This window comes from Akebia trifoliata, chromosome 1 (assembly GCF_017979445.1).
Source record: "Akebia trifoliata isolate Shusen 1 chromosome 1, ASM1797944v1, whole genome shotgun sequence".
Classification (NCBI taxonomy): domain Eukaryota; kingdom Viridiplantae; phylum Streptophyta; class Magnoliopsida; order Ranunculales; family Lardizabalaceae; genus Akebia; species Akebia trifoliata.
The window spans coordinates 10,322,212-10,334,406 of record NC_141375.1 but is presented as its reverse complement, the minus strand read 5'-3'; the positions used below and the strand labels follow the sequence as shown (position 1 = coordinate 10,334,406).

Sequence of the window (12,195 nt, the reverse complement as noted above, 5' to 3'; positions counted from 1 at the left end):
TTAGGGTATTTAACATACAAGAGTTGAACAGTGTTTGACCAAAAAAAAATAAAAATAAGCATTATACATATTAAAAAGGGTGGCATTCGGAAGCGCCCTGAAGAGAGCCAAACATTGTGCCAAAAAAAATTTCAATGTATGGGTTAGAAGTTTCAGATTGGGTGTTTTTTGGTAAGGATGATCTCTACATCTAACACCACCAAAAGTGGATTACAAAATCGAACGGTCCACAATTCTTCAACTTGCAAAGTAGGGATAGAAGTTTTGGAATGAGCTGATTTTTGGAAGAGATCATCCTTACGAAAAATCAGCCCATTCTGAAACATCTAATCCCTATTTTGAAAAATGTTTGGCACAATGTTTGGCTCTCTTCAGGGCCTGCAAACACTTCCCTATTAAGTAAGTCATTTCTTTCCATCAAACAATATAGTGCATGCCTAATTCATTATTGAAAAGAAGCCAGACAAGAACTAATATTTAGAATGGGAAAACACCATCTCGCTATAATGAATTGTGTTTTCAGCATGCTACACAGGGGGCATGATCTGTAGTTTAAATGTTAGAATTAGATTCCCCACCCTTTTTCACTTTTCGAGTTTGTCAAATATATATATACATTTATTGCTCCCTTGGTTTCAAAAGAGTAGAGTGAACTGTTTTGCTCAACATTCCAATAGTCCTCATTGATGTTTACACATCCACATAACTTAGGCCTTCTTTGGAAATGTATAATTTTATTGGCCAAGCCCAAACTTACTCCATTTCAAGGTTAGTTCTTGTTTGATTTCGTTTCAAAAATTAATTAGATATGCATTTATTGTTTAAGGAGAAGAAGAGACTACCATAACGGAAGAAATACAATGGTCAAAAAAGGCAGACTGAAGTCAAAGAGACATTAAAGCCCAAACCCATCAATTTGGGTTTCTCCAGTTCAATTTATAAAGCCTTGGACTTTTTCACTTAATTGTACCCAATGGACATTAAAGCCCAAACCCATCATCAAACCCAATTCACCCAAAACTCGTCATCCAACCCCACCCAAAACCCATCAACCCATCCCAAGCTCCTCAATTATTCTTTATTCCCTCCTCTATGTTTCAACAATAATAAAAAAATCCAAATTTCTCACTCATGCTTTCTCCACTCTAATTAAATAATTCATTCATATTTCCTATAAAAACCACTCAATTACATACTTTACACCTTACACATCAAAAAGATTGAAAATCTCGATGCCGTTGTAATGTAAAGATCAAGATTAATCGAAACCTCAATTTTCTCTATCTCTTTTTTTCTTTTCTATTTCTCTTATATTTTAATTTGCAACATTGAACTTGCGATGATCGGCTAAATCTTCCCATTTAGGAAAGCGATGAATCCTTGATTAAGTGTAAGCTTAGTTTAGCAATTTAAATTATGTCCCAAAATGTTTTAAAGAATAATATGGTTCATTTCACAATTAAATTCTAAATTGTAATTTTTTTAACACCTTTCTTTATTGATTATCCTTAATTTAAATCCCTTTATGATCGATGCTCGAAACTTATTTTAAATCATTAGGAATTATGACTCGGGAAGGGAAGGAATCTTTGGACTTGGACTATTGGAATTTAAATTTCTGTCTTTGGGGTTTAGAATCATTACTGGAGTCTTAACCCGAGTAATTCAAGGGACATAACTTAATTACTAACACTAACTTTGCACTCATTTCATGGCGAATTCAACTCCCTTTATGTTTTCTTTTATTTACTTGCTTTCATTTACTACTTACTTACTTTCTTCCTTTAATTGCTTTATTTATAATTCTGTCTTTAAATTCTACAATTAAATTCCTAGTTGTGAATATTTTAAAAGAAAAAAATTAATTTTAAACTTGTTTATTTTTGTTAAAAATTGATAACCCTCATTTTCTATATAAATTCGACCTTTTACTTACCCAAATAATTAAGGACATATTTATTTATTCTATCAAAAGAATCATCGAAAATACCGACGAACAAATTAGCCTTGTTCCCAGGAAAAATGTTTTGGCTTAATTGCCAATCTTCCACCTCCCACAATCGTCAAAGAAGTGCTCTCATTCCTGGGACACATTGGATTTTACTGACAATTCATCAGAGATTTTGGGAAAATCTCGATACCTCTTTTTAACCTTTTGGCCAAATATGTCTCTTTTAAGTGCACTTTTGAATGTGTAAATGCTTTTGGAAAGCTTAAGGATGAACTCACTTTCACACCTACCATTCGACTGCCTGATTTGAATGTCTCCTTTGAAGTCATATAGGATGCATCTAACTATGGTATAGGCACTGTTGTAGGAAAACGAGTCAACAAATTGCCTCATGCTATTCATTATGTGAGTAAGACTCTCAAAGTTCCCCCAACTCAATTACTTTACCACAGATAGTGAGTTGTTGGCTACTGTCCACACTTTAGACAAATTTCGTCCTTACCTCAAAGGATTCAAGGTTGTAGTCTTCCCAAATCATGCTGCATTTAAATACCCTCTCACAAAGAAGGATGCAATGGCTCGACTAATCCGATGGATTTTTTTGCGACAAGAATTTGATCTCAAAATTTGATACAAGAAGGGGGTAGAAAATGTGGTTGCCGATCATCTTTCTAAGCTAATTGTAGAGTCTCTTAATAATTCTTTACTAATTCTTGAAACATTTCCTGATGAACAACTCATGGTTGTGTCAGTTTCTAGAACTTGACGTCATACTAACAATGTCAACTACCTTGTCGTAGAACAAGTATCCAATTCTTGGAAAAAGCAAAAGAAACTCCGTTTTTTAGCATTGATCCTTACTTTTTTAAATACTGTGTTGATCAGATAATAAAACATTGCATTCCTGAGTCAGACCAACCGAGTATCATATCCTTTTACCACAATCATGCATGTGGTGATCACTTCAATGGTAAAAAGATTGTTGCAAAAATTTGTAAAGTAAATTTTATTAGTCTATCATTGTCCGTTATTCATGTAATTTTTGCAAAGATTGTGACAACTGTTAAAGGCTTGGCAAAATTTTCAAAGAAAATGAGATGCCTCAACAACCCATCCTAGCCATTGAAAACTTCGACGTTTGTAACATCAATTAATGGGACCATTCCCAGCTTTTCAAGGTTACAAATTCATTCTAGTTGTTGTGGATTATGTAACTAAATGGGTAGAGAAGGGCTGCATGTAACTCTAATGACCATAGAGTTGTGGTCAATTTCCTAAAAAATACCATCTTTTCAAGATTTAATACTTCTGGTGCCACTATAAGTGATGGAGGCTCCCACTTTGCAATGGGCTTTTTGATGCTTTAATAAGGAAATTCCTTATAACATGTAAGGACACCACACCATACCACTGACAAGCCAATGGGCAGGTAGAAATTTCCACGAAAGAAACTAAAATCATTATGGAAAAAATCGTGAATCCATCAAGAAAGGATTGGTCGCCCCATTTGAATGATGTTCTGTGAGCGTACTAAACAACTTTCAATAACTCCAATAGGCATGTCGTCTTATTGACTAATTTTTGGGAAGACTTTTCATCTTCCTGTAGAGTTAGAACATTCTGTTTATTGGGAAATTTAGAGGTTTAAATTTTGATCTTGACAAGTTAATTTAGAGAAAATTACAACTGGACGAGTTAGAAGAACTCAGAAATGATTCTTATAACACAACAAAGAGGTAAATGGAATGTACCAAAGCCCTATATGATAGGGCACATCTCTAGGAAAATGTTTTTCCCTGACCAGAAAAAGTTGTTCTACAACACTCAGCTTGACCTCTTTCTTGGGAAGCTTAAGTCTCGATGGAAAGGGCTCTACGTTTATTCAAATAGTCCACCATCATGTTGCTATTGAAGTCTAAAATCTCAAAGGTGGCAACACCTTTCAAGTTAATGGTCAACGCCTAAAGCCTTTCCTCAAATTACCCATTCCAAATAAAGAAAGAATTTTACTCATCAACCCAATTTACCCAGTGTCAATTATTTCAGAATTTGTCTGATTAAAAACATAAAACTTAGTGCTTCTTAGAAGGAAACCCATGAAACTAAGATTTTCAAGCCCTTATAGGTTTAACATAGCCCAGTTTAACTGAATAAGTAAAACTTAGAACTTTCGGGAGGCAACCCTCGTACTCATCCTTTGTAAGAAATTTAATTTTCCTCTAAGTTTTTCATAGAAAATATATTTTCCACTACTTCCATTTGGAAGATGTTTTTTCTTAGAAAACATGACCTATCTTCTTCCATAAGCTTTATATCAATCTTCTTCCACACATTTTCCCTGTCTTACAATAGCCTAGCCTTGACGTTTAATCTTAAGTGATTGGATTTCTTGTTATGGAAAGCATGGGAATCATAGCCAAAACTGATTTGCGATCATGCAACATAATTACTAGTTGTTGTCCATCCATGATTAGAAGGTTGACCCTTAATTGGATTTTCGTGTTACTGACTGACGTTAAATGGATCCAGGTTCTACTCCTGGTAGGGTGCCTTTTCAGGGTACTAGCTATTCAAGCTATAAATGATGATAAAATAAATAACAAAAGAAAACCTTAGCAAGCAAGGGTCAAACCACAAAGACAATGTTAATCCAATTTATTTTTACTTCCAATCCATTTCAAGTTTACATAACCGATTTAAAAATAATTTGTAAGAGATGATTTATCTAAAATAAACTACTAAAATAAAATAAAATAAAAATAAAAATATGAATTGGATCCACCTTCACAAACTTTATTAATGAATTTTGGTTCTCTAATTATCTTGATCCACTAAACAAAGCTAATGTTTTAGGATCGAAAAATCAAACAGTTAGAATATAAACAAGATCAAAAGCATGCAATAGTTTAGGCCGAGATTATTAGGTAAACATTAACTATTATCTGTAGAGCATGATTTTTCTTGAGAAACATTCAATGGTTAACTTAATAATACAAACCTAACATTATCACAATAAAGTTATGAAGCAATTTCGAGAACAGTCAAACATTAACAAATCTTGCTTAGGCTTCCTCAATTGATCAAACAAAGATTTAGCCAATAGTCATCTCAAGAACAATAAAGAAAAAATAGAGTAAAGAAAGCAAGAAAAGGAAAAGATATGAGAGAAATAAATTATCTTTATTACTTCTTGACTTGAAACCGGTAGAGGCTTCTTACAATTTTCGTAACACTAAGAAAAAAAAATATAAAAACCTAAATTAAAATAAGAGAAAAAGAAGTTGACCTCCAGGGGAAATTGGAGATCTCCTAGATGATATGCCCTTTAGTCAAATCTCCTATTTATAAAGAGACCAGATTAGGATTTCTTAGATAATTAGGATTTCGGAAGCATTTTGTGATTACAAAAATACCAAAGTCTTATTTCAATACGAATGTCTTTTAGCCGTCAAGCTTCAATATGAATTTCGAGACTTGACTTTCTTCGTTGACCACGCCACTGCCATTGACAATGGCACCACTGTAAAGTTTTGGTCAATTCACATGAATTTTAATCCACGGTTTTATTGTAGATCCTGAATCAATGTGGTAACTTCGAAATTTTTTTATTCGCCTTGGAACTTTGCGAATAATTTCTATTACACGTAAATAACAGTAATTAGTTTTGAATTACATAATTAAATTGAAAATGATGATAAATATGAACTAAATATGCATTGTGTCTAATTAGGGGATTTAGTATTTAATTTATGGATAAAGTCTATGTAATTATGGTTCTAAAAATGACTTTCTAGATCCTTATCACACCACCAAACCTAGATTTTGCTAGTCCTGAGCAAAAATAAAATAAAAACTAAGTTACAAACTATTTTCGTAGGTTATATGACTGCATTTAGCGGATGTAGCAAGCCTTTAAACCCTTAGGTTACCCTTAATGGACGAGTTTAACTGGTGAAGGTTTGCAATGAATATACCCATAAAATTCAAACACTTTACAAAACTATAAATATCAAACTCAATGGATGTAAGGCAAACATAACGATATTTCATAAATCAATTAAAGGTCTATATGTTTAAGCAAAACTCTAATTTCCACTCCTTTGTTTAGAAAATTTCAAGAGTAAGTTAAGTGTTTGTGCAATTTTTCTGATTTTTCTTTTAAAAGCAACAATTTTTTAGGAACAAGATTTCACCTCCTTACTGTGAAGAATGGTCGGTTCTACCTAAGTTCTAACTCGAAACTAAGCATCCTATCTGGAATTGTGAGAGGTATGGTTGTTTACTTTAATACCTTTAAGGGATTTTATCTGTGATATTCTAGCTTACTCACGTTTTTACTATTAACGGCTTTCATCCTACTATAACTACTTTATTTGGCCTCATTAAACACTTTTCTTTTTGTATTTTTTCATCTCAAACATTTTTTCTTTGATTTGGTATTTTTCACGTATTTCTACTTTTTCTTTTCTCAACTTTTTCCCACTTTACCACTTTTCTGTTTATTTTTCAACTTTTACACACATCACCATTTTTTCGGTGGTCTTTTTACAAAAAACAGGTAACCATTTTCAAGGTACCCAATCTAATCCTATAATTGTTCTCCAAGTCATATTATGTCTAGTTTTATTTTTCTTCTAACTAGTCAATTAAAGGACAAGGAAGTCATAGTTCACTAGATTCGGTCCTTTAACACTCTAGACAGAGAAGAAGGTCAACTCTTACTCCATAAAATCTTATTTTTATTCAATCAGAAGTATCGTGAATTTTCAAAGTATTATTTTAATTTTCTTGATGAGGAATACCAACAAGAACTTATGATAAAAAAATTAGGACATGAGCCTGAAATTCGAAATTCATATGTAAACAATACATAGAAAGAGTTTGATAAAAATATTTTAAAAGTGCTATTGTTTTTTCTGAAAATATGAAATTAAACTACCAATGAAATGCAATGTAATTGTGAAACTACTACTGAAATGCAATGCAATTCTGAGCTGAGCTAATACCCTCAAATCTAAAGAACATATTGTCCTCAATATGCAAGTAGTAAAGAAAGAGAAAAATATTAGATCACACCTGAAACAAATTGGGCATTAATATGCAAAGTCTCGTTACAACTAATTTGAAAAGAGTTAAGAGTTATAATAATGATAATTTTCGAAACAGGGTTGTAAAAAAATAAAATCCTACCTAAGAATTGAAAAACACCCTAACAAAAAAATTAAAAACATCCTAATTTAGATTAAACTCATCCTAATCGAAATCTAAACTCTCAGCGAAGTGTGCAATTACACGTGCCTTCCTTTCCTCAATATAGGCCATTATTTATCTCTGCTACTCAATCAACAATTGTTGACAGAATTCAAGAAAAAAGATCTTTTCTTTTATTTTTCTCTCTTATATCTTTACAAAGAATGAATCAGTATATATAACAAGAGAATCCTATCTATTTTTGGCTATACTGATTTTATGGCTAAAATAAAGGTTGACCCTTATATGGTGGGATTGACAAGCAAGGCTCCTTATATGAAGGAATTGACAATCAAGGCTTCTCCCATAATCTCTCTTATGACAACTCACGCCAACACTCCCCCTCAAGTTGGTGCATATAGGTCTCTAATGCCCAACTTGTCAAGTGAGTTGTAGAAGTTCTTACTGCATACAGCTTTTGTAAGTACGTCTGCCAACTGGTCCTCAGACTTAATAAAAGGAAACTGAATTATCTTGTTCTCAAGATTTTGTTTGATGAAATGTCGATCCACCTCCACATGTTTGGTTCGATCATGTTGAACAGGGTTATGTGAAATATCAATGGCGGCCTTATTATCACAGAAAAGATCCATCTCACAGTTTGGGGCAAAGCCAATTTCTGTTAACAGTCTTTTAAGCCAGAGAAGCTCACAAAGACCCTTAGCCATTCCCCGGAATTCAGCTTCAGCACTTGACAAAGCCACCACATTCTGCTTCTTACTTCTCCACGTAACCAAGTTCCCGCCAACAAACATGAAGTAGCCCGAGGTGGATTTTCTGTCTGATATATTTCCTGCCCAATCTGCATTTGTATAGCCCTCAACTCTGAGATGATCATTTTTTGAGAATATGAGTCCTTTTCCCGGAGATGACTTTAAGTATCTAAGAATTCTGATCACCGCATCCATGTGATCCTCACTCGGACAATGCATGAATTGACTTACTATGCTCACGGCATAAGCAATATCTGGGCGAGTATGTGAGAGGTAAATAAGCTTCCCAACTAATCTTTGGTATCTCTCCTTATTTGTTGGTACTTGGCCTGGGTATTCTCCAAGTTTGTGGTTTTGGACAATGGGTGTGTCTGCAGGCTTACACTCTAGTAGTCCCACCTCTGATAGTAAGTCTAGGATATATTTTCGTTGAGAGAGAAATATTCCTTGCTTTGATCTAGCAACCTCAATTCCCAGAAAATATTTAAGTCCTTCCAGATTCTTCATTTCGAATTCAGTCGCCAAATGCTTTTGGAGTTTTGATATTTCTTCTAGATCATCGCCTGTAATAATCATGTCATCTACATAGATTATTAAGGCTGTGACCTTGCCCAGTTGATGCTTTAAGAATAGTGTATGGTCTGAATTGCTTTGTTTGTAACCATATTTCTTCATTGCCAAGCTGAATCGCCCGAACCATGCTCTAGGTGATTGTTTTAATCCATACATTGCTCGTTGTAATTTACACACCACCTGGACCTCAGAATTTGATGTGTAGCCCGGTGAAACATCCATGTAGACTTCCTCCTCAAGATCACCATGGAGGAAGGCATTCTTTACATCAAACTGGTGTAGTGGCCAATCGAGGTTTGCTGCGAGGGATAACAATACTCTAACGGTGTTCAATTTGGCCACTGGTGAGAAGGTCTCTTGATAGTCTATGCCATATGTCTGTGTGTAGCCCTTTGCTACTAGCCTTGCTTTGTATCGGTCAATTGAACCATCCGCTTTGTATTTGATGGAGAACACCCATTTACACCCCACCGTTTTCTTTCCTTTGGGTAAAGGAACAAGACTCCATGTTTCATTTTTTAGCAATGCCTCCATTTCTTCCTTCACAGCCTGAGTCCACTTATGGTCTGTCAGAGCTTCATGAACATTGGTAGGAACATAGCATGAGGAAAGTTCATGCGTGAATGTCTTGAGTGGTTCTGAAAGCCTTTTTGTTGACACATAGTTGGCAATTGGATACTTTGAACTTCTTTCTCCAATATCTGGAGAATATCTATTCGGTGGTTTGCCACGATTATGCCTGAAAGGTAAAGTATAGCCAACAGGGGTAACAGGAATATCCATATCATTAGAGTTTGGAGCTATAGTGGGAGAGTTTACCTCAGGGATATTCTCAGGAGATGGGTCTTCAGGTATTGAGGAGTGGGGGGTTTCTATTTCAGCTTCATGTGGTGTCGATTCAGCTTCATGTGGTGTCAATACTTCTCTGGGAGCTGTAGCAACTTCTGAAGACACATCTAGTCTTGTATTTGGTTTTTCCTTATTGACTAGGATATCGGTGTCATTAAATTTCAGCCAATCAAATCTTAACCAATTCAGCTCTTCATCACTGATCTCCCCCTGACGAGAAGAATTGGGTACTGGGGAAGAGAAGAATGTGTCGGACTCCAGAAAAGTGACATCCATAGTCACATAGGTGCGTTTGGTGGCCGGATCGTAGCATCGATATCCTTTTTTATGTAAGGCATACCCCAAGAAAAGACATCGGATGGCACAAGGATCAAGTTTCGTGCGCTGATTCTTATGCAAGTGGACAAATGCGACACAACCAAAAATCCGGGGAGGAATCATTAACATTGTAGGTAAGGGAACATAGGTCGAAAGAGTCTGTAATGGAGTTCTAAAATTCAAGACTTTGGAGGGCATCCGATTTAGGAGGTGCACAGCTGTGGAAACGACATCAGCCCAATGTCTGCTGGGCACATGAGCTCCAAGTAATAGAGCTCGAGCTGTTTCAAGAATATGACGATTTTTTCTCTCGGCGACACCATTCTGTTGAGGAGTCTGTGGGCAGGTTGTTTCATGAATAAGTCCATGACTTTGGAAATAAGCATGAAACCGATGATTCACATATTCACCACCATTGTCTGATCTAAGAATCTGAATTTTAGTAGAGAATTGGGTTTGAATCATAGTGTGGAAAGACTGAAACACACTTAGTACTTCATCTTTATGTTTCAGCAAATAGAGCCAAGTCATGCGAGTACAATCATCTACAAATATCACAAACCAGCGAAAACCAGATATTGTAGAAATTGGGGAAGGACCCCATACATCGGAGTGAATTAAAGCAAACGGAACATTACTTTTATTCATACTCAAAGGATAGGTAGCTCTATGACTTTTAGCAAGAATGCAAGTTTCACATTTGAAATCAGATATTGACATATTGGAAAATAGACCAGGAAACAAATGCTTCATATAACCAAATGACGGATGTCCTAACCGACGATGCCAAAGCCAAATCTGTCGCTCTTTGTTGTCAATCGGATGATGCATGTGATGTGCACGGCCCATACTAAAATCCTCCATGTAATATAACCCCCCCCCTCTTAGTACCACGCCTAATGATCTCCTTGGTAAGAATATCCTGAAGCAAACAAAAGGTAGAGTACATAAGTACAACACAGTTCAGGGTTGTGGTAACTTGGCTAATAGATAGTAGCTTATGAGAAAGAGAGGGAACAAGTAGAGTATGAGTTAAGGATAAAGTAGGTGATAATTTTACAGTGCCAGCCCCTGTGACCGGAGAAAGAATCCCATTGGCATTGGCAATGCAAGTGCGCCGTGGTTGAGAAGTTTGGGAGAAATCTGTGGCGTCGAAGGTCATGTGGTCGGTAGCTCCAGAGTCGAGTATCCAAGAACTGTTATCACCATCATGAGAGGAACTACAAAGGGCAGTGCTATATTTACCTGGATCCATGATTGATAAATTTCCCTGAGAGGGCTCGACATGGGGTGAGAGACATGACTCTGATGTAGCCACCGCAGCCTGACCTCTTACTCCATCAGAATCAGTAGCATCACGGTGTTTTCGGGCCTGAAGTTCATTCCACCAATCGGGATACCCGTGTAGTTTGAAGCAATTTTCGCGGGTATGTTTCAGATTACCACAGTGAGAACATTTTGTTCCATTGGATGAAGCTCGCGGTTTGGAGGACATGCCAACTTTCCTATTGCCTAGAGAGAGAGACCTAGTAGAGGATGGAGTGGTCTGTCCAGATTTGAAGCCTTTTGAGGCTAGAACTGTTCCTAGAGTGTCAGTGGAGTCACTGGTGATCATAACTGCTTGCCGGATAGCTTCCCGACGAACATGAGCATACGCTTGTTCAATTGTAGGAAATGGGTGCATCTGTAATATATCACCTCGAATTTTATCAAGTCAGTCATCGAGGCCATCCAAGAAGACATACACTCGGTCTTCTTGAAGCATGTCGTTGTAGTGCTTGATATCAGCAACACATTCCATTGGGTTTGGGCGACGAAAATCAATCTCGCGCCATAGGCCTTGGAGATCAGTAAAATATTTTTCAAGAGAACCACCCGCTTGTTTCAAGCGAGTCACACGCCGCCGGAGGTCATACACTTGAGAGGCATCGCTTCCGTCAAAGTAGGTAGTAGCAATGGAATCCCACACCAGTTTCGCAGTCGGAAATCTAATGAAGTTACTGATCAATGATGGGTCCATGGAATTGATCAGCCATCCCTTGACAATGGCGTTGTCTGTGCGCCACTTTCGAAAGGATGAATCTGTCTGTGGAGGCTGGTGGATATCGCCATTAATGTATCCCAACTTGTCCTTGCCAAAGATGTACATCTCAACAACTTGGGACCAAAGAGCATAGTTGGTGCTGTCCAACTTAACGCCAATTGGAGCAGCAGTAGTATCAGTGATCTGGGTCGGGGCCGAAGCTTTGGTCAAGACGTCGTTCATTCTAGTCGTCAACTCAGTAAGAATTGATGTTGGTTGAGGCTCATTGGGTTGGTCGAGATTGGCCATGGTTTTAGGTGAAAAAGATGAAGTGAGGTAGATTTAGAGAAGAGAGGTAAGGCACAAGATTAGAACCTGCTCTGATACCATGACAGAATTCAAGAAAAAAGATCTTTTCTTTTATTTTTCTTTCTTATATCTTTACAAAGAATGAATCAGTATATATAACAAGAGAATCCTATCTATTTTTGGCTATACTGATTTTATGGCTAAAATAA

The 12,195-nt window shown here is 36.4% G+C and overlaps 1 protein-coding gene across 1 annotated transcript; it reads right to left on the bottom strand.

Moving 5' to 3' along the window:
• Positions 1 to 11,368: 11,368 nt before the first annotated feature.
• Positions 11,369 to 11,986, bottom strand: LOC147410675 (uncharacterized). The gene has a single exon (XM_086438391.1). The coding sequence runs from the start codon at positions 11,984 to 11,986 to the stop codon at positions 11,369 to 11,371; it is 618 nt and encodes a 205-aa protein (XP_086294517.1).
• Positions 11,987 to 12,195: the final 209 nt, after the last annotated feature.